General features: G+C 41.7%; 1 protein-coding gene across 1 annotated transcript in view; it reads left to right on the top strand.

Moving 5' to 3' along the window:
- The window catches only part of TNKS (tankyrase), a 173,388-nt gene extending 149,212 nt beyond the window's left edge, over positions 1-24,176 (top strand). Inside the window, exons 19-27 of the mRNA XM_058669847.1 lie at positions 5,075-5,312; positions 6,303-6,385; positions 12,276-12,396; positions 13,773-13,870; positions 16,021-16,095; positions 16,863-16,968; positions 17,541-17,727; positions 20,695-20,851; positions 23,922-24,176. Coding sequence (XP_058525830.1) covers positions 5,075-5,312; positions 6,303-6,385; positions 12,276-12,396; positions 13,773-13,870; positions 16,021-16,095; positions 16,863-16,968; positions 17,541-17,727; positions 20,695-20,851; positions 23,922-24,008 — 1,152 coding nt within the window. The 3' untranslated portion in view covers positions 24,009-24,176. The remainder of the gene's footprint in view (positions 1-5,074; positions 5,313-6,302; positions 6,386-12,275; positions 12,397-13,772; positions 13,871-16,020; positions 16,096-16,862; positions 16,969-17,540; positions 17,728-20,694; positions 20,852-23,921) is intronic.
- The last annotated feature ends 2,594 nt before the right edge of the window (positions 24,177-26,770 follow it).

Raw genomic sequence — 26,770 nt, 5'->3', positions numbered from 1 at the left:
CCAGGTGAGAGGCTTGGAACTCACAGGCTCCTGGCTAGGCCCTGGCCTATTCCTGCCTGTTGTGCTCATCTGGAAAGTGAGCCCAACAGATGGAAGATTCCTCTTTCTGTGTATGTGTGTCTTTCCCTGTTTTCAAACGAAGTAAAAATACATTTAAAAAAATAAGAATGAAGTTTCTATGGTTAAATATCATTTAACTGCAAAAATAAATATTATATCATCTTCTCTGAACTTTCAGAAAGTAAGAAATTAACACTGATTTCTAATTTTTAAACTAGGAATATTTCTCCAAATTGTGCCTGTGTCATTCATCTATTGCTAAGTAGCAAAGTTCCAAAATACTTAACAGTTTAATAATGATTTTGTGTTTGTTTCTCGTGATTCTAAACACTGACTGGGAGGTGCTAATGCTGCCCTCACTTTGCCTCAGTTGTATCCAGCTGTGGCCTATATCCAGCTGTGGCTGCAGCAGGAATGTAAGGATGTCTCCACTCATTTACCTAACTAAGCCTTGGCAGAGATCTCTGGAAGAATCAGACTTCTCTGTCTAGTCCACGTATTCTCTCGCCATTCAGTATGTTTGCTAGAATATCTCTGTCGGATGATTGTATCTCAAAAGGGAATAGCAGAAGCTGCTGTGCCTCTTAAGACTAAGCCAAGAACTGGCATGCTAACACCTCCTTCTCTGAGACAAAGCAATTCATGAGGTCAATCCATGTTCAAGGAACAGCAAAACAGACTTCACTTTTTTGAAGGGAAAAGAACAGAGATTTTGTGTCTATCTATAATCTATCACAGGCCTATTGGTAAAGGCAAATTATCTCTATGCCTTCTGCTTTTAAGTTAGTGCACTCCCTATTAAAAGGGAACAGAGGGCTCAGCGGCGTGGCCTAGTGGCTAAGGTCCTCGCCTTGATCCCATATGGCCGCTGGTTCTAATCCCGGCAGCTCCACTTCCTCTCTATCTCTCCTCCTCTCAGTATATCTGACTTTGTAATGAAAATAAAATAAATCTTTAAAAAAAAAAAAAGGGAACAGAAGCTGCCATTAACCATGGCAGTGTTAACGTCTTCTACAGTGGACTCTAGGAATTAACCCTGATTAAGGCCCGGTTCTCCTGAGGAGTGGTTTTAAGGAGCTCTTGGCTGTGCCTTCTGAGTCATCCTTCTCTTTCCCTACACAGAATCCATGGCTATAGCTTTCTAAACAAGAAGGCTTTCTCAGCCTGTTGATCATCTCTCCTAGAGATGTGTGAGCTTTTTTTTTTTTTTTTTGATGTATTTGTCTCTTTTTTTGTTCAACTCTTTTATCAATTTCTTACCAAGTTGTTTGCTCCTCCATCAGACAAAGGCAGCCTTACATGTCTCTCTCTAATTTGTATTACAAGCCAAGGTGCTGTGGGGCAACACCTTTAAGAGTCCTAGTCTCTCATCTAGCAGATAGTTCTCAAGGTACCACCCTAAAGGTCTTTAAGGTTTATGGAATATGCCCGTACCTCTATACCTCTGAATTGCTCTTGACCCTGAGGCCATGTTTTACTATCAACAGGCTAGGTTTCATCTTTGGTCTGAGGCTCTAACTTTGAGAAGCTGGCTCCTCAGAGGCTGGCAAACCTAACAAAAGGGTGACTGTTTCCTTAAGGAGAACTGAACAGTTCTTTTCATAGTTCATTTCTCTCTTCCTGTGCTTTTTCCAAGGCCAGATAGAACAAGCAGTCGCAGTTGACTGAGTTAGCCAGTAGCCAGTCCACAAGTTTGTTAGGGTCAATTTCTACCTCACAGAGTATGTCAGGTGGCAGTGTGGCCAAAATTTCCATTCCAGAGCACCAGTGTCCCTTTGTCTAGTCTTTCAGTGCAGCCATCTATCTTACAGCCTCTACTAGCAGTCACTGTGCCACACTTCAGGTTTTTGTTATAACAGTACTCCACTTCCTGGTACCAGTTTCCTTATTTATCTCTTGCTGCATAACAAAACCTAGAGCAGCTTAACCCAAGCATTTATTGTCTTTCTGCTCTGGGGTTGACTGGGTTCAGGTGGGTGGTCCTGGAGTTTGTGTGGCTACCTTCAGTGGAGCATCTGCTGAGTCTGGAACATCCACGGTGGCCTTTCAGCTTGCAGAGCCTCTCCCTGCATAATGTATCTCAGCACTCTGAGGTGCAGCCCACCTACTCAGGGGCCTGCAGCATGGCTTCAGAAAATAAAAAAGAACATGCTGCCAGGCCTCTTAAAGCCTGTTTCAGAGACTCAGAACATCACAACTAAGTATTCTATTGGTCAAAGAAACTTCCCAGGGCAAATCAGATTCAAGAAGGAAATTGATGCCATCTGTTGGTGGAGGAGTGGCATGCATATCTACTTAGGGAAGGAATTAATAGCTGACCAACTTTGGAAGCTGTATCCTGCATACTTTTACACCACCTTCACATGATAGGAATGAAGTGTAAAGCTTGTCCATAAACTAGCCAATTAAGATCCTTCTAAAACTTTAGCCAAGTGCCAGTGTTGTGACCTAACAGGAATGCTTGCTACTCTGCTTCCAGTCCAGCTTCTGTTAATGTGCCTACGAAGGAAGCAAGTGATGGCCTATGGGCTCGGACCCCTGTCACTCATGTGGGAAATCCAGATGGATGGAGTTCCTGGCCCTTGCTTTGGTCTAGGCCAGCCCACACCGGGCTGTGTATGGTCATTCAGAGAGTAAATCAGCGGAAGAAAGATTTCTGTGTCTCTCTCCATCTCTCTGCCACTTTGCCATCTAAATTTTTTTAATAACAGAAATATTAAGATTTTTGCCATATGCTAGCTGTAAGTTAAATTTAATATACACTAAATACAATGAATGACCAGATTATATTTTTAAGCATTCAAAAAAGTAAAAACTGTATTAACCTGCTGTTGCGCATTTCCAGCTTTCCATATAAGTTTCCATTCAAGTCACAGCTACTCTGATTCCAGCTCAATTCCCTGCTGCTCTACCTGGAAAAGCAGAAAGTGGCCTGGTTGTTTAGGACCCCATCACCTACGTTTGTGACCCAGAAATAGATTCAGGCTCCTGGCTTCCGTCTGGTCCAGCCCCAACCCCTGAGACTATTTGGAGGAATGAAGCAATGGATGAAAGTTCTCCTTCTGTCTCTCTAAATCTGCTTTTCAAATAAATAGAAATATTGTTTTAAGTATATATGGAGACTCTCTCTCTGAAGTATTCTAAAAAATAAGAAATATACTTAAAATTGTATCTGCTGATACTGCTGAGATTCTTAGAGCCATGAAAGAGAGAGAGTGCAGTGACCAGAAATCATGAGCAATAATGAAGCATTCACTAAGGAAAAAATGTACAAAATATGTGGCATGTCACTGTTTCTGCTAGGACAGGAGGTGAACTGAGCAGGGTTGGCTCAAGGACCCCCTGGTATGCGCAAAATCTGGCATTGGGAGGGGTTCTGATGGAGGAGCCTGGGCAACTCCTCTGGCAGGACACAGTCCCTGCAGGTAAGCGCAAGAAGCATGATAGGAAACAGCCCAGAATAGGCCGTGGAAAGTTTCCCACTGGCACACATTCGGCATGGGTCAGGAGCAGACCAAGCTGAATCAGTTCATGTCATCCACTGGCAAATCCGAACACCAGAACAGAGTGTGGGTCGAGCCGGGTTTGGTTGCGACAAAACCAGTACACATTATGGAATGCCAGGGTGAGGTTGCCTGTACTGGATTTGACTGCAGCACCCAACCAGCACACGTGAGATCCAGGAAGGGAGGGACAGAGCTGGCGGGGGGATTAAGGGGCTGGTCCCCTCGCCGGACAGCTACTCCCACTGGAGAGCATGGGCTGGGATGGGGACAGACCAGACTAAGCAAGGCTGCAGCACCTGTGCGCTGCATGTGGACTAGATCAGGGAAAAGCCAGGCTGGGCTGATTATTCCTGTGGTGCAAGCATAAATTGGAGCGGGTGAGGGATGTATGGGCTTGGCCGCAGCATCAGCTGGCAGAAGCTGGCACTGGGGACTAATTCTGTCAAGTCAAATCACAGAACCACCTAAAGAGTGCATAAACCAGGACTGAGAGAGACCTGGGAGGGAAAAAGTGGGTTCCCCCTTCCTGGGTCGCTAGTCCCGCAGGAGGACATGAAAACTAGGACGGGGGCTGGGATGGCTAGACAGAGAGGCACTCAACAACATCCGTGAGGACTGGATGGTTGAGTTGGTTAGATAGAACTAAGCTTTAATACCCGTTGACAAGTACAAGAGCCAAATGGGATGGGGGACAGACTGGTCTTCTGCTACACATACTGGCAAACCAGGGTAGGGGGTGGGCCTGATGGGGGTTATTGTGGGTCGCCCCGACTAGGCTGCAGCTCCCATTGGTTGATGTAAGGGCCGAGTATGTGCTGGGCAGAACCAGACTGGAATGCAACACCCATTGGTTCCAGTGCAAGTCAGGACTGAAAACAGAACCAACCCAGCAATTGCAACCACCAGCTGATCGGGGTGATGGACTGTGCCGGGCCCTGTGCTTGCTAGAACATACAAGAATCTTGTCTGGGAATACCTCAAGGTTTCTTTGGAGATCTCCCCAATTGAACTGCTGGACTCAGAACTCTAACAGGAAAGGACAAAAGACAGAACAGGTCAATCATTCATCTCAGCTATATGTTGGCAGCAAAATATGGGGCAAACGGAGACTTTATGATGGACCATATCAATCAGTGGATGACCTCATCGAGCGAAACTGGCAGCGATTCATAACTGGAGAACTATTAAACCCACTTGAGCACATATCTCAGAGCATGCTCCACATCTGGGACTTGGGGTGGGCGGGAAACCGGGTGGGGCTTCTCCCTCAATATCCCCCTTTACCTCAGATACATGATGGAAACAATATGGACATAATAGTCTTACCCACTTCCCTATACCCCCTGAACCTTTTTTTTTTAACCGCAATTAACTATGTAAAGATTGTCAACAACAATACAATAAAAATAAAATTAAAAAAGTAAAAAAAAAATATGTGGCATGTAATGGAAAGTAACATTTTAAGCTGCAGTAATTTGTGTTTGTCTCTTTTCGCTTGTGACTTTCAGGCAGATGATATCAGAGCTTTGCTGATAGACGCCATGCCCCCAGAGGCCTTACCTACCTGCTTTAAACCCCAGGCTACTGTGGTGAGCGCCTCGCTGATCTCACCCGCGTCCACGCCCTCCTGCCTGTCCGCTGCCAGCAGCATAGATAACCTCACGGGCCCTCTGGCCGAGTTGGCAGTAGGAGGAGCCTCGAATGCAGGCGATGGAGCAGCTGGCACAGAAAGGAAGGAAGGGGAAGGTGAGAAGTGGGACCCTTTCTGGTTTAGACTTTTTATGCTTTGAACCCTTACTTCCTTATACTTTTGTTTTGATGGAGAAGATTCCATTTTTTTCTGTTGGTAGTTACTAAATGCCTCACTTAGAGACATCTGTCTGTAAATTTCACACACGTGACATCATATACTTCTTCCCAGAAGACTCACATTTCTAAATATCCATGTTGTTCTTATTTAGGTATATTCTGGTGTGTCCATTTCTCACCATAGTATCTTATTAAACTGCTGAGTCTACATACTGAAAACTGTTGGGAGGTCAATTAAGAAATTGATATTTTTGAATTCTCCTATATAAAATAGTATCTTCTAATTTTGAATCATAGTTAATGTGCTAATTATAGCATTCTGTAATTACACGATTAGTCTAAAATTTTATAATGTGAATCTAATTCTGACTATAACATTAAAATTAATGTAAATATTACTAATTTGGTGAAAGACTATCAGGTGTCAAATTTAGGAATAACTATGAAGTGTCTGAATTAAATTCATATACACATGGTCCTCAGCTTGTTATAGGATTACAACTTGTAATTTTAAGCCTGAAACACATGTAACCCACCTACCCTACTGAACAGCCTGGCTCGGCAACACAGCCCACTGCTGATCCTGGTTGCTTTCCCTCATGATCACGTGACTGTCTAAGCTGCAACTGCTCCTGCTGCCCAGCATCACTTGAAAGGTTCAGACAACATACCGCTAATTCAGGGAAATATCAAAATACAAGATGTGAATTCTGGTTTCAACTAAATGTACATCAGTGTCACACTGCCAAGTTGAAAAATCATAAATAGAGCCAGCGTTAAGTGGGGACTGTCTACTCTCTACTATATTATGCATGTAAAATCATCACACAGCCAAAGCCAGAGAGCCAATGATTTTAAATAGAAATTGAAACTTCCCTTGTATTCATAAAATCCTTTTTGAGAAATTTTAATATGCTTCTCTTTTAGTTGCGGGTCTTGACATGAATATCAGCCAGTTCCTAAAAAGCCTTGGCCTTGAACATCTGCGGGATATCTTTGAAACAGAACAGGTAAACTCTTGTATATATTTGAATCTTTTAGTTGAAAATTAAAAGTTACTAATCTCCACTTCTTCTTTTTGCCTCTTAAACCTATTTTGTAACCCACAACACATTTCTATAGAAGCCAAAAAGCCCCATATTTTATTTTATAGCTTTTCCTAAATTGTCTGAGAATTGTTATTTTATTGTATATTTACAAATAGAGTGACTTTAGTATACTTTTTAATAAGTCACAACTTAAACCATAAAACCACTTCACAAGTGTACTGCTAAATTACTTTTAGTTTTGTTGTTGTTGTTGTTTTGTCCAAAACCATGGGCATCTATACATCTCATCCACTACTGCAGATGACTGGATTCCCTTCAAACCAATGAAAACCGAATCATGGAAAATAATAACAATTTTAAAATGTTGAAAAACAAGACAATGAGAAACTCTTAGCACAATCTTGGAAAGCAAAATAATACTTAGCCACTTATACCTTTGTAAAATTGCTCCCTCATGGAGTTTCTGTTGTTTAGTTGGAGTCTAAAATTATGTAGCAGAAAATGGCTGTACACTCAGACCATCCTATTTTCAGTTAAATGTCTGTAGATGTCTACATCATCAGTTATGGAGTCGTCATTAGGGCGTTTGTGAATTAGAATGCTTTCATTTATCATGCTATTTTCATACATGATAATGAGGTTTTTTTAATACTGTACTGATTAGTTTTACTAACATGGTAAACATGAACTATTGAATTATAATAATTCCCTGAAATTCCCTGAGCTTAAATTCTGTTACTGATGTACAGAGAATCTTAACAATGGAAAACTTATTTACAGATTAGTCACCCTTTTAACTGTAACTTAAATTTGCAGCAAGTGTATAACAGAATAATTGTAACTGAAAGTGTACTAAAATCTACCCCTGAATATAATCAGTTCGTATGTTTTGGATTTAATGTTTGCCCTGTTTTCCATGGAAGCTTCATTGGTAATCTACATGATGTATTACCTTCTGAAGGGCTACCATAACAAGTTGCCATAAGCATAGGGGCTTAATAGACATGTGTCCCTTAAGTTCTGAAGGCCAGACGTCTGAGACCAACAGTGGAGCAGAGCTGCACCCCCTGTAAAGGCTCTGTGCACAACCCTCCTGTGCCTTCTGGCCTCGGGCGCTTGGTGGTTGGCTCAGCCTGCAGTGATGTGCCTTCGAGCTCGGCTTCATCTTCATACGCCTTAGTGTCTGTGTTCTCTATGTATCACGTATACGGACACTGCATTGAATGTAGGACCTGCCTTTATAAACCTGTGTAAGCTCCCTCAGGTCCCGAGATTTATCTAGAAACATATTTCCAAACCCTTTTCCCAAATAAGGTCACTTATGGATTCTGGGGATTAAAACCTGTGACTTTTCATGAGCCAGATTCAGTGTACTACCGTGTTACACAGCCCTTCATCGTTTTAGACTTGATCAGTTTGTAAACTTCACCATCCCAACCAGCCACCTATACAAATCTACCCTTATTTTCGGATTTGTATACCTCTTTTTTTCCAATGATGCTTAATATGCCATCACTTCCAAGTTAAATACTTGTCCTTCCCTGTTCTGGTTTCTTTGTTAGATCTACCATAAATTTGGAGTCAATCAAAAACATCAGCTGTTTATCTTGTTCATATCAGTTATACTACAAGATTTTTTTCTGTGGTATTTTTTCAGTAAAATGTTTCTTGTTTGTTATAGTTTACCTTTAATGCTCTTTTTGAAAAGAAAAGATTTATTTTCATTTGAAATCAGAGTCACAAAGAGAAAGAAAAAGAGACAAAGATCCTCCATTCTCTGGGTCTTAAGTTCAGGTCCTCCATGTGGGATGCAGTCCATTGTCTTATCTCCTAAGCCAAGTGTCCGCCTCTGTGCACATTTTTAGAATATGCTTAGCAAAACTTCACATTTGTCTTCTGTATGGCAGTGAGGACTCCAGACTGTGGGAATAATTTCCATTTTCTACCATTCATATTCTGGCTTGGAGATTCTTTATAAGAATATCTTGAGTATAAAGCATCATTTTTTTCTTTCCCGCACCCCGAAGTTATTAAAGGTGTTTTAAAAACATGAACCTGTGCTCTACCCATATTATAACATATTCCTTCTTCCCAAATTATATCCATAATAATCATATGTCTTACATAAAAATCAGAGGCTCTGACTCAAATAACTTCTATTGACTGTTGAAAATTTGTCATAGAATTCCAATTTCCACTCTCTCAGTCAGTATGCATTTTTTCTACTTATCTGATTTCCTCTGACATGTTTGTCTCATTTTATTGATTATAATAGTTGAATCTCCCAGCCCTGCTGAAAGTTGATCCTGGTTTCATCAGTTTCCTGTTCTCCTTTCACTGCTGTTTTGTTCTGAATCAATAGTCCTGTTGATTTTATTTTTGCCTTTTCTTGATCAGTACCTTGACTCTTGCATTTAATGTGTGTTTATCTATCGCACACTTCCTGTTCTCCAAACAATATTGCTGTCCATTGTATTGACCTGTGTTTGGACCCAATCAGTCATCAGACTTATTTTTATTTCAATTGCAACTGTGACTTATCTAGCCTTCACTTATAAAGGAATAAACTTGGGCCCGGCGGCGTGGCCTAGTGGCTAAAGTCCTTGCCTTGAACGCGCCGGGATCCCATATGGGCGCCAGTTCTAATCCCGGCAGCTCCACTTCCCATCCAGCTCCCTGCTTGTGGCCTGGGAAAGCAGTTGAGGACGGCCCAATGCATTGGGACCCTGCACCCGCGTGGGAGACCCGGAAGAGGTTCCAGGTTCCCGGCTTTGGATCGGTGCAGCGGCCCGTTGCGGCTCACTTGGGGAGTGAATCATCGGACAGAAGATCTTCCTCTCTGTCTCTCCTCCTCTGTGTATATCTGGCTGTAATAAAATGAATAAATCTTTAAAAATAAAAAAATAAAGGAATAAACTTGATGACCCTTCCCATAACTTAGAATTTTCCCATTACAAATCAAGCCAATAGTGTGTGATAACATTTGAAGGGATTTGCATAGATGGAAGGAGTGAGGGTGTTTTGAGCAGCAAATATTGGGGGAATAAGAAGATGCATGGTGAATGGATGGAATCACAATAATAAAAATGCATGTTTATAAATTCCGTTATAGGTTTAGAAAATTATTCCATTCCTTCTTTGCTTTTCCAATTTCAGATATTATTGTATTTTGATCCTATGTCTCCTTCATTACAATCTATTAAATTTTTTTTTTTACTATTTTCATATTCTTTTTATGTAGCTATGTAATTCTCAAATGAGATAGGTGCCAAGATAGCATAGGTTGTTTATTTACTGCTATGTGATAAATTACACCAAAATAAATACTGTGTCATAGTGTCTAAGGGCCCAGAAACTAAGCATAATGAAGTTGGTTGCCTCAAACTCAGTTTCCCATGAAATTACAGACAGCTGTCTGCCATGTCTGTGGTGTCATCTGGAGGCTCTCATTTGGCCCAAGTGGGGATCCACTCCAGCCTCACTCACAGTGTTAGCCTGTCTGCATCCCTACCCTGTGGAGCCCTTCACAGGAAGAGCATATGACACACTTTGCTTATCTGTTGCTGCTTGACAAATTGTCACAGATAGAGCTTCAAATAACACTTGTGTGAGTCAGGAGTCTGTGCATGGCTTAGTTTTGCTTCTGAGTCTCTCACAGGCTGAAGTCAAGATACTAACCAAGGCTAGTATATCATCCAAGAACTCAACTAGGAAATTGATCTTGTCCCAAGCTTAAAATCATAGACAGGATTCAGTGTCTTGCAACCTGTTGGACTGGAAACCTCCATTCCTTACTTTGTGGGCCTAATGTGTAATCATCCTTGATCAAAGCCAACAAGGGAGAGGAAGAACCTACTAGTCAACATGCAGTCACCATCTCTTGTACCCAGATGCCACAAGAGTGTAAATAAGAGGACATGGGACTCATTGAGTCTGTCCACTACAGAATGGCAGCCAACTTCCCTAAGGTGAGCAGTCTGGGCGAGGAAGCACTCAAGGCAGAAACTGCCATCTTTTTACAACCTGCCATTCCAAGTGGTATCTCTTCACTTCAGCTGCCTTTATTAGAATGAGCCAGTAAGTCCAGCTTATGTTCCAGAGGAAGGGATGCAGACACAGAAGAGGTCGAGGTCATTGTGGCCACAGTAAGTGGGGAGCCTGTTGGCTTCACTGTCTAAATAACAGGTTACACTCTGTTAAGATGTGTTGTTGATTTTATGTAAGTTTTTAATTTTTTTTCATGCTTAGTGCTTTATAGTAAACAATTATATGAACTTTGTCCATTGCTGCTAGAACAGTTTAGAGAATCTATGGTTTGTTGGTCTGTTTCTGTTTCCTGCAGAATCTTCTGTGTGTGTCAGTTTAGTAAGGTAAAGGATTGGAGAGGGCAGGAGGGAACACCAAGAGCCTACAGAACTATATCATAAAATAAATTTTTAAAATAAATTCATTAATTGTTTATCTTGCAGTTAGCGCATACATATAAGTTATGTATGCCATATTTGAACTGATGCTCAGAGTATGTTTACCAGAGGAAAATAGAATATCAATAACATGGTTTTCTAATTCAGATCACATCCAAATAGAAATATGAAGACATCTATTTTTTAACCAAGTTTGTCTCATGTATGTCTTTTAAAAGCTTTGCCAAAAACTTCTTTTGAGTGGTTGAAAGTGAATTGCCCATTCTGTACAATGAAGCAATTATTTCTTAAATGGCCACTTAGAAGCAATCTAGTAAATTATTTCAAAAAGTGAGTGATGTTATGTTCATTGCACTGAGGCTATCAGACCCATCATAGCATTTTTCATTCTGATAATAAAAGTCATCAAAGCTCCTCCAGGACTAATTTGTCAGTTTTTTAAATGTTACATGTAAGTATAAAGTTGGAAAAAGCTATTTAGATTTTTAATAACACCTTTGTGTTTGAGAAAGAGTGTTTGTAAAGGGTTTTCCTCCATATTTCAAGGAAGAAGGAAGTCAGGGGCTAGCCGGGCCGGCTTCCACGAGCTGAGAAGCTGCCTGCCTCAGCCTCAGTGAGTGACCCTGTCGGGACTCCGTCCCTGTGCAGGGCACTGCCTCTGGGTGGGAGTGCAGACAGTCACTGTAGGCCACAGAGGCAGTAGGTGGTTCTGAGCTGTTCGGATCATCTCCATCTACAAAGACTAAAAGATAACTATATGTTAAGCAGCAGGGGTTGTTAAATCAACTACTTTCTTGAGACAGTTAAAAAAAAAATGCCTATTCGTTTTCATTTAAAAAAAAAAAGTTTTTTAATGGTCTGTATAAATTGGTCTGCAGTTTAGCTTAACACTTCCTGCCGATGAGTATCTTAACACTTTCTTACGTACTGTGTACCAGGGTTGAATATTTCTTAACACTGGGAATTTCTTCCTTATCTTTATCTGAAATCTAGTGAAACAAAACTACTTACTCTTTTCCACACTAATTGTACTCAACACTTCTCCCTTTCCCCTGCAATGTGTGTCTGCTTCCTACTGGATTCAAAGATATGATATTTCCCCATCTTTTCAAGTTACTGTTGCCTCCTGTAATGAGTAAGCAAGATATGATAGAGTTAAATACAGTAATCAGAAGGAATATAGCAATGCAACTTTTTTTATTTCTACAATACTGTTTTTAATTTTCCAATGACTGAAAAAATATTTCAAGTGAACAAAAATGTTGATCTGATTGCTACAGTGACAAATAGATTGTAAGTTCATGCTTATAAAAAAATGTCCTTAACTTGTAAGGTAATCAAAGAATTTTGGAAAAGTGAGAGAGCTTTCCTTTTGTAGACTGAGGAGTTATGAAAGATTTACCAACCAGTGTTGCTCTGTTTCGCAGATTACACTAGATGTGTTGGCTGATATGGGTCATGAAGAGTTGAAAGAAATAGGTATCAACGCATATGGACATCGCCACAAATTAATCAAAGGAGTAGAAAGACTTTTAGGTGGACAACAAGGTAAGCCATTTAGAAAAAAATAAACCAGACCTGGAAGGTATGAGGTTAATGGCAGGGCTGGCATTTGAAGTGAGGTTGCCTGACCCAGAGCCGACACACAGCGCGGTCGTAGCCCTGTTACTGATACTGTGTTCCCTGTAATTGGAAAGTCTGAGAACAGTTCTTCTCCTCCCCACCCTCTCTGCACTTTATATCCTAAATTTTTCTAGGATCTCTGTATCTGTCTTTTCCCATTGCCATCACCAAACCCAAGCCATTGTCCTGTCCCTCCCTGGACTGTCGTATCCAGCGTACCTGCAGCCTTCTCCTTGGGCCCGCTTTTCTTCTCCCCACCGTGACCCCAGACCTCTTCCACGTGAGTGTCTGGTCAGTTTACTCTGGCTTAAAACCCTCCAATGGACTCTTAGGGCTTGGAGGATAAAAATCAGACACTTAGACATGATTCTTTTTAAGTGATCTGTCCTTTGCCTCGTTCCTCCTCTTGAACATCTCTCTCGCCATGACTGTCAGGTCAGTCTTTTTCCATTGGGCTTTGCTGTTCCAAGTCTTTCTCTTTCAGCTTCATCATTTCTCTGTTAGAAACAATTTATAATAAAGCAAGGAAAGAAAAAAACTTGAATGAGTCCGATTAATCCACAGAGCTAATAAAATTGCAAAAGTGATGTGACAAAGTAGAATTTGTGCTTGAGTCATTTATTTCTCTATATTTCAGTCCATCCATAAAATTAACAAGGATGATATATTTTAGAGCTGGTTACATTTTTTTTAAGGATTTATTTATTTTTATTGGAAAGGCAGATATACAGAGAAAAGAGAGAGGAAGATCTTCCATCCGATGATTCAATCCCTAAGCAGCCACAATGGCTGGTGTTGAGCCAATCTGAAGCCAGGAGCCAGGAGCCTCTTCTGGGTCTCCCACCGGGGTGCAGGGTCCCAAAGCTTTGGGCCATCCTCAACTGCTTTCCCAAGCCACAAACAGGGAGTTGGATGGGAAGCGGGCCGACAGGATTAGAACCGGCGCCTGTGTGGGATCCTGGTGCATTAAAGGCGAGGACTTTAACCATTATGCTATTTCACTGGGCCCACATTGTTTTTTAAGTATGTGCTTCTCCTTTGGGTCAGCTATAACTTCATTGGTGATTGACTCAAATACTTATTAAGCCTCGCTGTGTGTGTGGACCTACAAACACATCTCCGTTTCTTGTTTTTTATGTATTTGTTTAATGTAACCTTACATATTAGGTTTGAACTACAAGGAGTTTAGACAAAGTTTTATTCCAAAAGTTCAGCTGTTTGTGTTGCACTTTTTCTACACTAGGGCCTGAGCAGTCCACTCTTTGTATATGCTGATTTTTTTTTTCCTCTCTCTTCTACAGGAACCAATCCCTATTTGACTTTCCACTGTGTTAACCAGGGGACTATATTGCTGGATCTCGTTCCAGAAGATAAAGAGTATCAGTCCGTAGAAGAAGAGGTAATGTATATCAAAAATGTGAAATTTTGTTTTCCTGCAACCTGTGGCTAAACCTACTTTCCAAAGTAGGATCGTTGTACATTGTCCTGTGGTCACCAGCCTATCTATTACTCATTCTCCTTCAGCTATGGAAGTGGAATAGCACCAATTTCTGCAGGGGTTGGGAATATCTGTCTTTATTCTGTAGGTTTTCTTGAGATGAATGCAAGTAAAGATCCTATTAGAACTAGTTTCTCAGAATGTTAGAATGGTACCTAAAGGTGAGCATCTTACCTCATAGAGCTCAAATATCCTCTAATCCTTATTTTGTAATGTAGTTAGAGAGTATGATTATAAAATGCATGCCTCATTTTTGTGTGCCTGTGAGGCCTGCTTCACAATTCTGTTTCTCTAGTCACAGTTCTGTGGTGCCCTATGGTAAGGCTATCTGGGACCCTCCTCACAGATAGCACAGAAAGCTCTTCTCTGCTAACGACTTGGATCTCACTCCCTACCTGTGATGACAGAGTGCCTAATTCTTTTAGCTCATAATGCCCAATTCCATTATGCAGATACCTGGGAAGAGAAGGTATGCTGACATTTTCATTTATTTATTCATTTGTTTTAGTGAGCACTTATGTTATTCCCATTCCTGTGCTCAAAGTCATGTTAGGGAACTCAGGACCAGTTATTCTAGAATAGTCTTGTAGCTCATACTTAGCCTGAGTCTCAGCAAGGCTTTATGTCCCAATCTAGTGTCTCATGCTGGATTATTCTAGAAGGCAGTAAAGTCTGATTATAATGTCAAATAAATGAATATTCTTCCCAAATAGAGCATGGGATAGGGAGTTTACCATTTTACAAGACACTTGGGTCTTTAAAACACTTTTCCTGGGCCCGGCGGCGTGGCCTAGCGGCTAAAGTCCTCGCCTTGAAAGCCCCAGGATCCCATATGGGCGCCGGTTCTAATCCCGGCAGCTCTACTTCCCATCCAGCTCCCTGCTTGTGGCCTGGGAAAGCAGTTGAGGACGGCCCAATGCATTGGGACCCTGCACCCGCGTGGGAGACCCAGAAGAGGTTCCAGGTTCCCGGCTTTGGATCGGCGCGCATCGGCCCGTTGCGGCTCACTTGGGGAGTGAAACATCGGACGGAAGATCTTCCTCTCTGTCTCTCCTCCTCTGTGTATATCTGGCTGTAATAAAAATGAATAAAATCTTTAAAAAAAAAAAAACACTTTTCCATAATACTTATTTTTAATTTGGAGAGCAGAAGAAAGATTAGTGATTAGAAGGAAGTTATTTCATTTAGGTGTAATGCTATATTCAACTTGCTCTGCTCCCAGGTTAAAAATTATTGAACTAACATGCAATATTGCACCTAGGGAGCATTCAGAATATTTGTTCTAGGAAAGTATTTATTTATTTGAAAGACATATTTGTATGAAAGGCAAAGTTACAGAATGAAAGGAGAGCCAGAGAACGATCTTACATCCACTGGTTCACTCCCCAGATGGACACAAAGCCAAGGGTGAGCCAAGGCCAAGCTGGGAGCCGGAAACTCCATCTGGGTCTCTTGTGTGGTAACAGTGGCCCAAGTTAAGAGCATCTTCTGCTGCTTTCCCAGTCTTGTTGTAGAGAGCTGGATCGGAAGAGAAGCAGCCAGAACTACAGCTTGCACTCCCTGTGGAGTGCTGGCATTGCAAGCAGTGTTTGAATGTGCCACACCACAGTCTCAGCCCTGAAAAAGTGCTTGTTTTTAAAAATTTGTTCCATAGGGTGTTAACTGAATATGAGGAGGTTTGGTTTTGACTTAATCACAGTGTTTTTCATTCTCAATAACATGAAATGGTAATAATGATTCTAGGTGACTTAATGTGATGTATTTCTGTAGTTTTCCAATTATGTTTACAGAAAAGCCTTCCCGAATTGTTATCAGAAAATAAAACAGAAAGCATATAACTTTAGTATCTATATTTGGGACTGTTTTCTTATCAAAAATATGCAATCCACTAAATCTGTTGACCCATATATAATGAATTCCTGGTTGTTATGATTAATTTTATACTCATCAATGAAGCAATGTAATACAACTGAAACATTGAAAACAATAGGATGTCTTTAGAATTACGCAGTAATGGATTCTCATCAAGTTAATTAATGAATTTCGTTTAGATGCAAAGTACCATTCGAGAACACAGAGATGGTGGTAATGCTGGAGGCATCTTCAACAGATACAATGTCATCCGAGTAAGTTTTTAAAATTTCTTGCAGAACATTGCCTAAAAAACAAATCTAGGCAATGCAGTCTTTTTTTCCAAGTTCAGCTTTCAAACTCATAATCAGGGCTCCATCACCCAAAATAGATGTCACTGTCCTCTGCTCTTGCCTAGCAACAGACACACCTGGAGGCAGCTGTGCTACAGCTGGATGACATGTGCCGCACATTGAGCCCTGCTGACAGCCATCCTTCACCTTCATTTGATAGTGACATGAAAGGCCTAGGTTTTCAATCTGTTTGAGTTAGAAATGATTCCAGTTTGTATTTACCTCTTAATCTCACTATCTTAATTTATAACACAGAACCATTTTTTAAATGTAGGAATATGAGCAAAATTTTTTGAGAACTGGTTTAACATGTTGAACTACCAGACCTAAGAAAGTCATGCACATTAGAATTACTTGGGACCCCCCCCCTTTTTTTTTAAATACTGATCTACAGACATAAAGTCCATCAAGCCAAGGAAAGGCCTAGAAATAGCCTTTTTTTTTACTTTTTTAACTCCTAACCCTCTGTATCAGCCAGGTCTGATATAGAACAAGAAAAACCGAAGTAACAGTCATGTTACTGAAACCTACAGTTACTGATTGAATTGCAAAGAGATGGGAAAGTCAGTGGTTTTAAGTTGTGTCTTAAGCACACAGTGAAAACAGAACCTTTCAAGTGGAAAGAGTACTTTTGAAGTCATAAGTGTATCATTTCGCTGGTAAATAGCTTCTTTCTTCTTGATCCTTAGATTCAAAAAGTTGTCAACAAGAAGTTGCGGGAGCGGTTCTGTCACAGGCAGAAGGAGGTGTCGGAGGAGAACCACAACCATCACAACGAGCGCATGTTGTTTCACGGTGAGCAAGGCTGCAGCTGTGGTAGACACGTGGGCTATTACAGGGCTCAGCAAAGTGACAGTCCTGCGACAGTGACAACGAGAGAGTTGGGTCTAGAGTGGCTCCTTTTGTTCTCAAATAATTGCTGTTGTGGACCTTCTCACACGTTATACGTTAGCACAGGCTTTCCAGGAGGTATAAATGAACATGCTTTATCTGAAATTGCTTTGGAACTTAAATTACAAGTTGAACCACCTAGCAAAGTACTGTTGCCCTAACTTAATGTAGTAATTGTTTCCATGTATTAGATTATGCTTTAAGTTAAATGGCATTTTTAAAGCCACATTGTACTTAGCTATCTAAATTCCAGGCCCCTACAAAATCTGTACAGCACCATGTTAGCAGGTACTGTAGTTCACTGATAGGATTCAGTTACAGTCCAGTATAATAGCCATCTTAGAAAAATAAAACTTTTCTTTTAAGCATCATCTATTATGTAATATGCATCTACCTGACACAGGTAGTCTGTGACTAATTCTGCTGATAGAAAATTGTTCCAAAACCAACCTTTCTATCTGCCTTTATATTTTCAGGTTCTCCTTTTATTAATGCCATTATACATAAAGGATTTGATGAGAGACATGCGTACATAGGAGGAATGTTTGGAGCTGGAATTTACTTTGCTGAAAACTCCTCAAAAAGCAACCAGTATGTTTATGGCATTGGAGGAGGAACTGGCTGCCCCACACACAAAGACAGGTCTTGTTACATATGTCACAGGTGAGCATCTTGCCTTCAATGCAGTGGTTTTCATCCTCGAGGTAAACCAGCTTGCTTTCTTGGCGTCTGCAGCAGTTACAGGTTATCCTTAGCGTCAGCTTCCTTCTGAACATGATAGGCTTGGCTTTTCGGTAGCCACAGTTCCTCTGCCTCTGCTCTCCCAGGAGCAATGAAGCAGACCTGTTAGACGTGACAAAGCCCAGATTCTTCTCCACAGACATCAGGTAGGATGCTCCCAGGATCATGACTGTCCCGTGCTCTGCAGTCCTTGCTTCCGAATTACACCATGGAAAGCCTGAGAGTGATTTATGTAATGCCTAGGATGCACTAGGACCTATGACTTATTACAAAACAGACTCTTTCATTTACTTTTGATGTTGCTGTTGCTTAAGGCAAAATATATAATTAACCATGCAAGATCCAACTTCAAAATAAGCACCTTCAGACTCAATAGCAAACAAGTGAATATCAACTTTTTAATAAGATCTTAAAATTTAGAAATTGAAAATAATAATAGTACATTTGTTCTAAAGTCAGTGAAAAAGAAATATTCCCTTCCTAGCCAAACGAAAAAAATATGAAAGATTATACTCAGGAAGGGTGGAATTACATTTCTTTTCAACCAGTCAGATACTTTATTTTTACAAATCAAGTTAATGAGATATCTTGTTATTGAATTAAGGCCTTAAAAAGACCCATATGATCTTGAAATTCACATTATTATCTCATAGTTATGAAAAAAATTATGAGAATTATATTATCAGAAATTCTGAGATACATGCTATAAAAGGAAATTGTTTCCAGTAAAACCTCTGCTGTTAAAAACACAGAAATTCTCAAGAATACAATGGTGTATAGACCATCAAAAGTTAGCTTGCTTCCAGACTCCTGTGGTTAACAAACTGAACGTTAGTCAATGCAAATGAATTGAGATAAGGCTGGAAAGTCTCTTATTAAAAGTAGACACTGGGCCCAGCACAGTACCCTAGCAGCTAAAGTCCTCGCCTTGCACATGCCGCGATCCCATATAGATGCTGGTTCTAATCCTGGCTGCTGCTTTCCCATCCAGCTCCCTGCTTGTGGCCTGGGAAAACAGTTGAGGACGGCCCAAAGCCTTGGGATCCTGCACCCGCATGGGAGACCCGGAAGAAGCTCCTGGCTCCTGGCTTCTGGCTCCTGGCTTTGGATCAGCTCAGCTCCAGCCATTGTGGCCACTTGAGGAGTGAACCAGCAGATGGAATATCTTCCTGTGTCTCCTTCTCTCTGTATATCTGCCTTTCCAATAAAAATAAGTATTATAAAAATAAAAAGTAGACACTAAGTCTATGTGTCAGCCTAGATTTTCTAGAAAGAAACTTTTCTCATCAGATAAAACTTACTCTCATGTATTTTCTGTTTCATTTTTAAGCTGCATTAAAACTATTTTAAACTTTTTTTTAAAAGGAACATTTTTCTTTTTTCTTTTTTTTTTTTTTTAATTTATTACTATTGGAAAGCCGGATATACAGAGAGGAGGAGAGACAGAGAGGAAGATCTTCTGTCCGATATTTCACTCCCCAAATGAGCCGCAATGGCCGGTGCGCGCCGATCCAAAGCCGGGAACCAGGAACCTCTTCCGGGTCTCCCACGCGGGTGCAGTGTCCCAATGCATTGGGCCGTCCTCGACTGCTTTCCCAGGCCACAAGCAGGGAGCTGGATGGGAAGTGGAGCTGCCGGGATTAGAACCGGCGCCCATATGGAATCCTGCCGCGTTGAAGGCGAGGACTTTAGCCGCTAGGCCACGCCGCCGGGCCCTAAACTTTTTTTTAAAATCAGTTTATTTATTTGAAGATCAATGAGAGAATGAGAAAGAGGTCTTGCATGGGGGCAGTGCTGTAGCTCAATAGGCTAATTGTGTACCCTATGGTGCCAACATCCCATATGGGCGCAAATTTTTGTCCCGGTTACTCCATTTCCAGTCCAGATCCTTGCTTGTTGCCTAGGAAAGCAGCAGAGGATGCTCTGAGTCCTTGGAATCCTGTGCCCACATGGGAAACTCAGAAGAGGCTCCTGGCTCCTGGCTCCGAGGTTCAAATTAGCTCAGTTCTGGCCGTTGTGGCCATTTGGGTAGTGAATCAGCAAATGGAAGATCTTTTCTCCTTGTCTCCTCTCTGTAACTCTGCCTTTCCAAAAAAAAAAAATCTTAAAAAATAGAAGAGGGATGGGGGTTTTCCATCCGCTGTTGACTCTGTAATACTAGAGCTGAGCCAAAGCCAGGAATTAAAAGGAATTATCCCTGTGTGTGGCAGGGTCACAAACATCTGGGCCATCTTCCACTGCTTTTCCCAGGCAAATAGCAAGTAACTGGATCAAAAGTGGAACAGCCAGAACATGAACCATTGCCCATTTGGGATGCTGGCATCACAGACAGTAGCTTAACTTCCTATGCCACAACACCAACTCCAACTTTTATGTAACTACTGAGCTTGGTAATTGTTCATAGTAAATCAATATTATCATGTCCCATTCTACTCCTGCTCATACATTTGAAAATGACATTTAACTTAGCTTGCCTGCAATTAATTGTTTTAAAGATTTATTTTTATTAGAAAGTCTTAGAGAGAAGAGACAGAAAGATCTTCTCTGCGCTGGCTTACTCCCCAAGTAGCCACAATGAAGCTGAGCCGATCGAAAGCCAGGAGCCAATAGCTTCTTCTGGGTCTCCCATGTGGGTGCAGGGTCCCAAGGCTTTGGGCCTTCCTTGACTGCTTTCCCAGGCCACAAGCAGAGAGCTGGATGGGAAATGAAGCAGGTGGGACACAAACCAGTGCCCACATGGAATCCCAGTGCATGCAAGGCGAGGACTGCAGCCACTAGGCTACTGTGCCAGTCCCTATAAGTAATTTTAAAAAAATAAAGGAACCTAACAGTTATATCATTCTCAGATGTAACATTTTCTTTAAAGATGCACTTTCCTTTTTTCCTCAGGCAAATGCTGTTCTGCAGAGTGACCCTTGGAAAATCCTTTCTGCAATTCAGCACCATGAAAATGGCTCACGCACCTCCAGGACATCACTCGGTTATTGGTAGACCAAGTGTTAATGGGCTGGCATATGCTGAGTATGTCATCTACAGAGGAGAACAGGTATGCGATGCATTCAGTGAGCATGTCCATGATAGTGAGCGTGTCAGTACAGAACGCAAATACCGTGTGAGATTTAAGAAAATGTTTTATTGAAATATGTCCCCTACAGTGTAATAGCATGAGTCACTTTGAGCACAGAATAAAGATAATGAAAGTATTCTTTGACATCAGTTTTATACAGGGAATCTGTTAGCTACTGTGAGGAAGATAACTCAGTGTGAACCAGAGAACAGGTAGGATCTCATGCTGTGTCCCTGAGTGAATGCTTTGCCCCTCCATTCCCGAACCTGGCAGTGAGGAGCTGGGCAGCTGCCATGGGATGGACCTGCCACAGGCTTGTCGCATGAGCTGTGATCATGATATTTATGTGGAACTATAGCTTTCTGAATCATAGAGCTCTGATACATTTAATTCTGCCAATTCCTGAGGTACCAAAATAGAATTAGAAATAAATACACACACACATGGAGATGTATACACAGAAATTTATACATAGAAAAATTCATCAGTATATTCAACTCAGTCCTTAACATAGTGTCTTACCAATTTTCTGAAAATAACAATTCACTTACCGGAACATAACTGAATTTTAAATGAATACTGTCACTGTGCTGAAGAAGAGTGGCTGTACTGATTAGGGGAATTAACACTCTCACTGCAGATCATACAGGTGTAGAGTGGGAGAATGCAGAACCTAGTAGGGATGGACTGGGATGGATGTCTTTACAATGAACTTATGGTTTCTAATACATGCATGAAAGTGGAATTATAAGATATTTATTTTGATACAAAAGATAAAATTCTTTTTTTTTAATAATTTCATGTCAGTTCCTAAGTTTTTCCTTTGGTTTCTAGAAAATAAGCCTGAACAGATGTCATAGTTAATCAAACCAAAGCCATTAGTGGCCAAGGGTGTTTGCATGCTTTGCTGTTGTTGTTGTTGTTGTTGAGAGAGATTGCAGTGGAGCAGGAGGAATGTTAGGAAGAAGAGAGAGCGGGGGAGGGAAGAAGGGGAAGACAAAGAGATCTTTTAAAAAATTGCTTGTTTGAAAGGCAGAATTGCAGAGAAAGAATGGGTTAAAAGAGTTCTTCCATCCGCTGGTTCACTCCCCAATTGGCCAGGAGATTATATTCCATTTCTCCCTCATGCGTACAAGGGTCTAAGCACTTGTGCCACCTTTTGCTTGCTTTCCCGGGCACATGAACAGGGAACTGGATTGAAAGTAGAGCAGCCAGGAACTCAGGCTGACGTGCATATGGGATCCAGGCACTGCAGCTGGCAGCTTAACCCACTATGCCAGAGTGCCAGCCCCATCTGTTGCTTCACTCACCATGTGGTCTCAATAACCGGGTTTGGACTGGGCCAGGCCAAAGTACAGTTCCAGGAACTTCATCCCATTCTCCATCATGTATGACAAGGGCCCAAATACTGCTGACTTCCCAGGCAAATCAGTAGGAAGCTAAATTGGAAGCAGAGTGATCTAGATTTGAACCAGGGCTCATATATAGAATACCAGTGTCACAAGCAGCAGCCTAAGCTGCTGTGCCACAATGCTGGCCCTGAAAGTGCTGCAATCTACATGTAAGAAGGTTTCCAAAATAGAAAACATGGATTATGATAAGTATAGATTGGGGGGGATTTTGGTTTTTGGGTTTTTTATTATTTATTTATTGATTGTTGTTGGAAAGGGAGTTTTACAGAGAGGAGGAGAGACAGAAAGGAAGATATTCCATTCACTGGTTCACTCCCCAAATGGCCGCAACAGCCAGAGCTAAGCCAGTCTGAAACCAGGAGCCAGGAACTTCTTCCGGGTCTCCCACACGGGTGCAGGGTTTCAAGGCTTTGGGTTTGAAAGCTTATGGCTTTCCCTGGTTCACGTTCCAGATGCCCACAACAACCTCTCGGCCAGGAGAAAGCCGGGAGCTAAGAACTCAGTCCAGGTCTCCCCTGGGGGCAGACACCCAGGCACTGGGGGCATCATTGCCACCTCTTGTGGGGGTTGAGGCTCTGGAACCATCAACTGAGCCCTAGCACTCTGACGTGGGAGGAAGGGCTGCTAACTGCTAGGCCAAATATTTGCCCATGTGTGTGTTTGCTGCAATACTTATTTGAAAAAAGAGAACAGAAATTTGTGTTTGATTTAGTCATTGCTATTCACACACTGCATACAGGTATATACTGTAAAAGAAATAACCATTGTCTTAATTACCTTATTGAAAAACTTGAATATCCTAAATATTCAAAAAATTGGAATGGGTGGATATTAGCATATTCATATACTCTTCAATGTAATCCCAGACACGTACATTTGGGACAGATTCTAATGCCATCAGTTACTTAAAGGGCCTTATCAAACACCTGGTTTCTACCGATCATGCTTCAGAACTGCTTCTGGCTCTCTGCTTCTGCTGCTGGTTCACTTCCAAAGTGGCCACAGTGGCTGGAGCTGAGCCAGTCCGGAGCCAGGAGTCTCTTCCACGTCTCCTACACGGATGCGTGGTCCCAAGGCTGTGGGCCGTCCTCGACTGCTTTCCCAGGCCACAGGCAGGGAGCTGGATAGGAAGTGGGGCTGCCAGGATACAAACTGGAGCCCAAATGGTATCCTCTGGGCTATTGAGAAGTAAGCATGTCCCACCCTTATTCTTTCTAGCTCAGTGAGTCACCTAATTTTCTTTAATTTGATCTCAGTTCAGCAGAATTATTCTTTCATTTAGTAACTTTAGTTGAGCACCTGCTATGTGACAGCACTGTCTAAGGTAAAGGAGAAAGATACTAGTACTGCTTCATGCCTTGGTTTTGTGGCGTGTGGCTCTCTAGTAAGCCAAGAGCATTGTGAATGGTATTTGAAGAAAAAGTAACACCCAGACAGTTCTCTGACGTGTAGGATGTATACATACTCACATACAACTCAGTAGATTTTGTGTTCGCAAATTGTTAAGTCCCCTGTTGATAGACCGGGTCTCCAGGCTGCTGGGTCTGTATGGAGTTTGTGTAGGACCGGCAGACCCTCTGAGGCTTCTGTGGAAAGCATAGCTGGAAAGTGAAGCGCTTTCTTCGTGTCCTCCGCAGGCGTACCCAGAGTATCTCATCACCTACCAGATCATGAAGCCCGAGGCGCCTTCCCAGACCGCGACTGCTGCCGAGCAGAAGACCTAGTGAACGCCCACGGTTAAAGGCAGATCGGATGGAGCCTGGAACTGGAGGACAGCGCATTGTTTGCAACAACAACAAATGAATACTCTGTAAATCCCTGACAGCCTAGAAACAAGCTGTCTTATACAGCATTGCTCTAGTGATGAATATAGTATGAGGAACTGATACATACTCAACTGCTACTGTTCCCTTTGAGGAAATGTTTACAGGGGTGGCCTTTTAACATATCTCAGGCTCATTTTCATTGCAATTATCCATTTCTAAAACAAGATTGCTTTGATCTGGACTGGGAAATGGAGAACAAAAAACCCAATACTGTTCCACAGGTCCACATTGACACACTACATTTGCTTTGTTAGGCACCACACATGTACGTAGCAGACACACACATAATTGTTTCCAAATGTGCGTCATTGGCGCTTTGTATTTAGTTTTGTTTTGTTACATTGAAAATGAGCCAGAACCTTCTGAAGGGTATTTTGCACAGTTACACTAACTGAAGTCATTAGCAAGGCTACCCAAGCTTCTGGCTGAGCAAGATCAGTTTCTACCACTCTTTCTGTTTGTTTCTTTTTTTGTTTGTTTCTTTTTTACACTTGTTTGATTTTTGGACCTGTGCTTCTTATGAACATAAGTGAATTGAAAAGGAAAAACAATTTTTATTTCTTTTGCAAATTGGCCTATCTTACAAGGAAAAGACAAAGACATTGGCCCAACTTAGGAGCCCAAGGTTGAGAGAAGTCAAAACCCCGTAAGCATTACCCAGGCCTGCTGCAGGGCTGCACAGGGCAGCGTGGCAGAGGCTCGAGGACGGCCAGACAGGTACCAGGGGAGGGCACCGTGACATCCCGTGCCAGGAGAGCAGGCCACAGGGAGGCACAGTGGCAGACGGGGAGGAGCGCAAGCTTTACATGATTGGGGTCCTCTAGCAGTAAGTTCTTCAGTTAATCTGTACCCCGCAGAGTTGCTGCCCCAAAATTAGCTGCCTTATTTCCAAGATCAGAGGAATTATTATACTTCACAAAAGCCACAGAGCTATCATACTGTTTTCTTTAGCTTAGATAGATACACACAATGCAGGGTTTTTTTGGTTTTTTTTTAGTTTAATCCAGATTTGGGGTCCATTTTGAGTGATTACAAATAGTTTATATATATAAAGGTCCATGTACTAAATATTTGAACTTAAAACTTTAAAAAGTTCTTAATATTTAGGCAAAGAGATAAAAAATCAAAACCAAAGCCTTTTCAGTTTATTTTGTTTTAATGAAGGTGGTGGAGAATTCCAGTCCCATCTTCATGAAATCACTGAGTGTTGTGATCAAGCACTCGCCAAGCGCCTGCTAACCCTCACACAGTACTGTCGACTACAGGTCTCACTTTCCACCTTAACTAAGTATCAAATCGAGTACAGTGATTTCAGTTTACTTGACATGCTGTGCATCCACTCAACTTTAAAGCAAAAGGAATTCAAACAGGGTGGGGGAAATCAGAAAAATGGCATGGCATAAACTTGCTGTTCAATGCAAAGCCTTGAAAAATAATTTAGAGAACTTTTAATGTGGGCTGGTTTAATATGAAGTGAAATAAAATGGTTACGTGCAAAATTTTCAGAAATAGCCTCTTAAGATGCACCATTTTCTTTCTTTTTTGGCTGGAGTCCAATGCTAGAACTAGACCTCTGCGTTACGTTTGAGTTCTGTAGCTGATTCTCACAGAGGCGTTCGCAGATCAATCCAGAAGGTCCCTGCGTCATTGCTTCAGCTGGCGGTCCAGTGGCCTGTCATGGCTGCTTGGGCGGGAGCACTAGAATTCCAGGCGGAGCTTCAGACTCCTGGACTCAGTAAGGGGACCTTGTTTTCTCCATTCCTGTTTGGCTGTGTGTAGCAAAGGGCTGAGGAAATTGCCATCTGTGTCATTTTCAGGAGCCTCGAGTAGTTCCCCCTCTCCCTTAGACATAGTTTAAAAACAGTCAACAGTAGCTGCGGTTGTTAGTTAAGCAGTTGATATGGTATAGATATGAAAACCTTTATGACTTTATTAAAAAGATAAACCATTACCCAGCTATGGTTGTATGTTGTTTCCAGGATGCTAACCAGGCTATTGGATATGCCAATTTTAAACTTGCACCTTAGACTTGAAAAATTAAATTGTGGTTCAGTATTTAAGCTGCCATTGTCCATGTCTGATGTTCTTTATGCCACATCAAGGGTACTGTGAAAAGAAGACCTTTTATGCTTCTTGTCTTGTAATGATGCAAGTATAGAAAAGTTCTTGAAAGAACATAGAATGTGTTATTCATTGCTAAAGGGAGTGCTAATGGGTATATCTTAGGAGCCAGTAGCTTTCAGAATTTGAAGACCAAAGGTCATCATGAGTGTACTCAGAAGTTATCACAGTTGATTGCATTTTGGATTTCCATCAGCGGCATTGAGAACCCTGTGGCATATAAAAACTTGGCATCGAATTAAGCTGAAGTCTATTTAATTTCCTGCATAAACATGATATGGAATTTGGGGGGCTTCCATGTTGGCCTTTCTGAAATGCCCCTCCCCATGTTTCTCAAACTGTATGCAGCGCAGAATCAGCATATTCCCACCAGCCCTACCACAGCCCCAGTCTCACAGGGCTCCTCCAGGCCTGGTGGCCTCAGTTCACTGGTGTTGTCCAGTTGGACGCTTGACACAGGCAACAATCAAGTGCTCTGACCTAGACACTTTGTCCTTACCCTTGGCCTTGTTCCCTTCCCCCAGATTGCTAGTCTGAAA

Source organism: Ochotona princeps, chromosome 11, assembly GCF_030435755.1.
Source record: "Ochotona princeps isolate mOchPri1 chromosome 11, mOchPri1.hap1, whole genome shotgun sequence".
Lineage (NCBI taxonomy): Eukaryota > Metazoa > Chordata > Mammalia > Lagomorpha > Ochotonidae > Ochotona > Ochotona princeps.
This window is presented reverse-complemented; position numbering and strand designations above follow the sequence as displayed.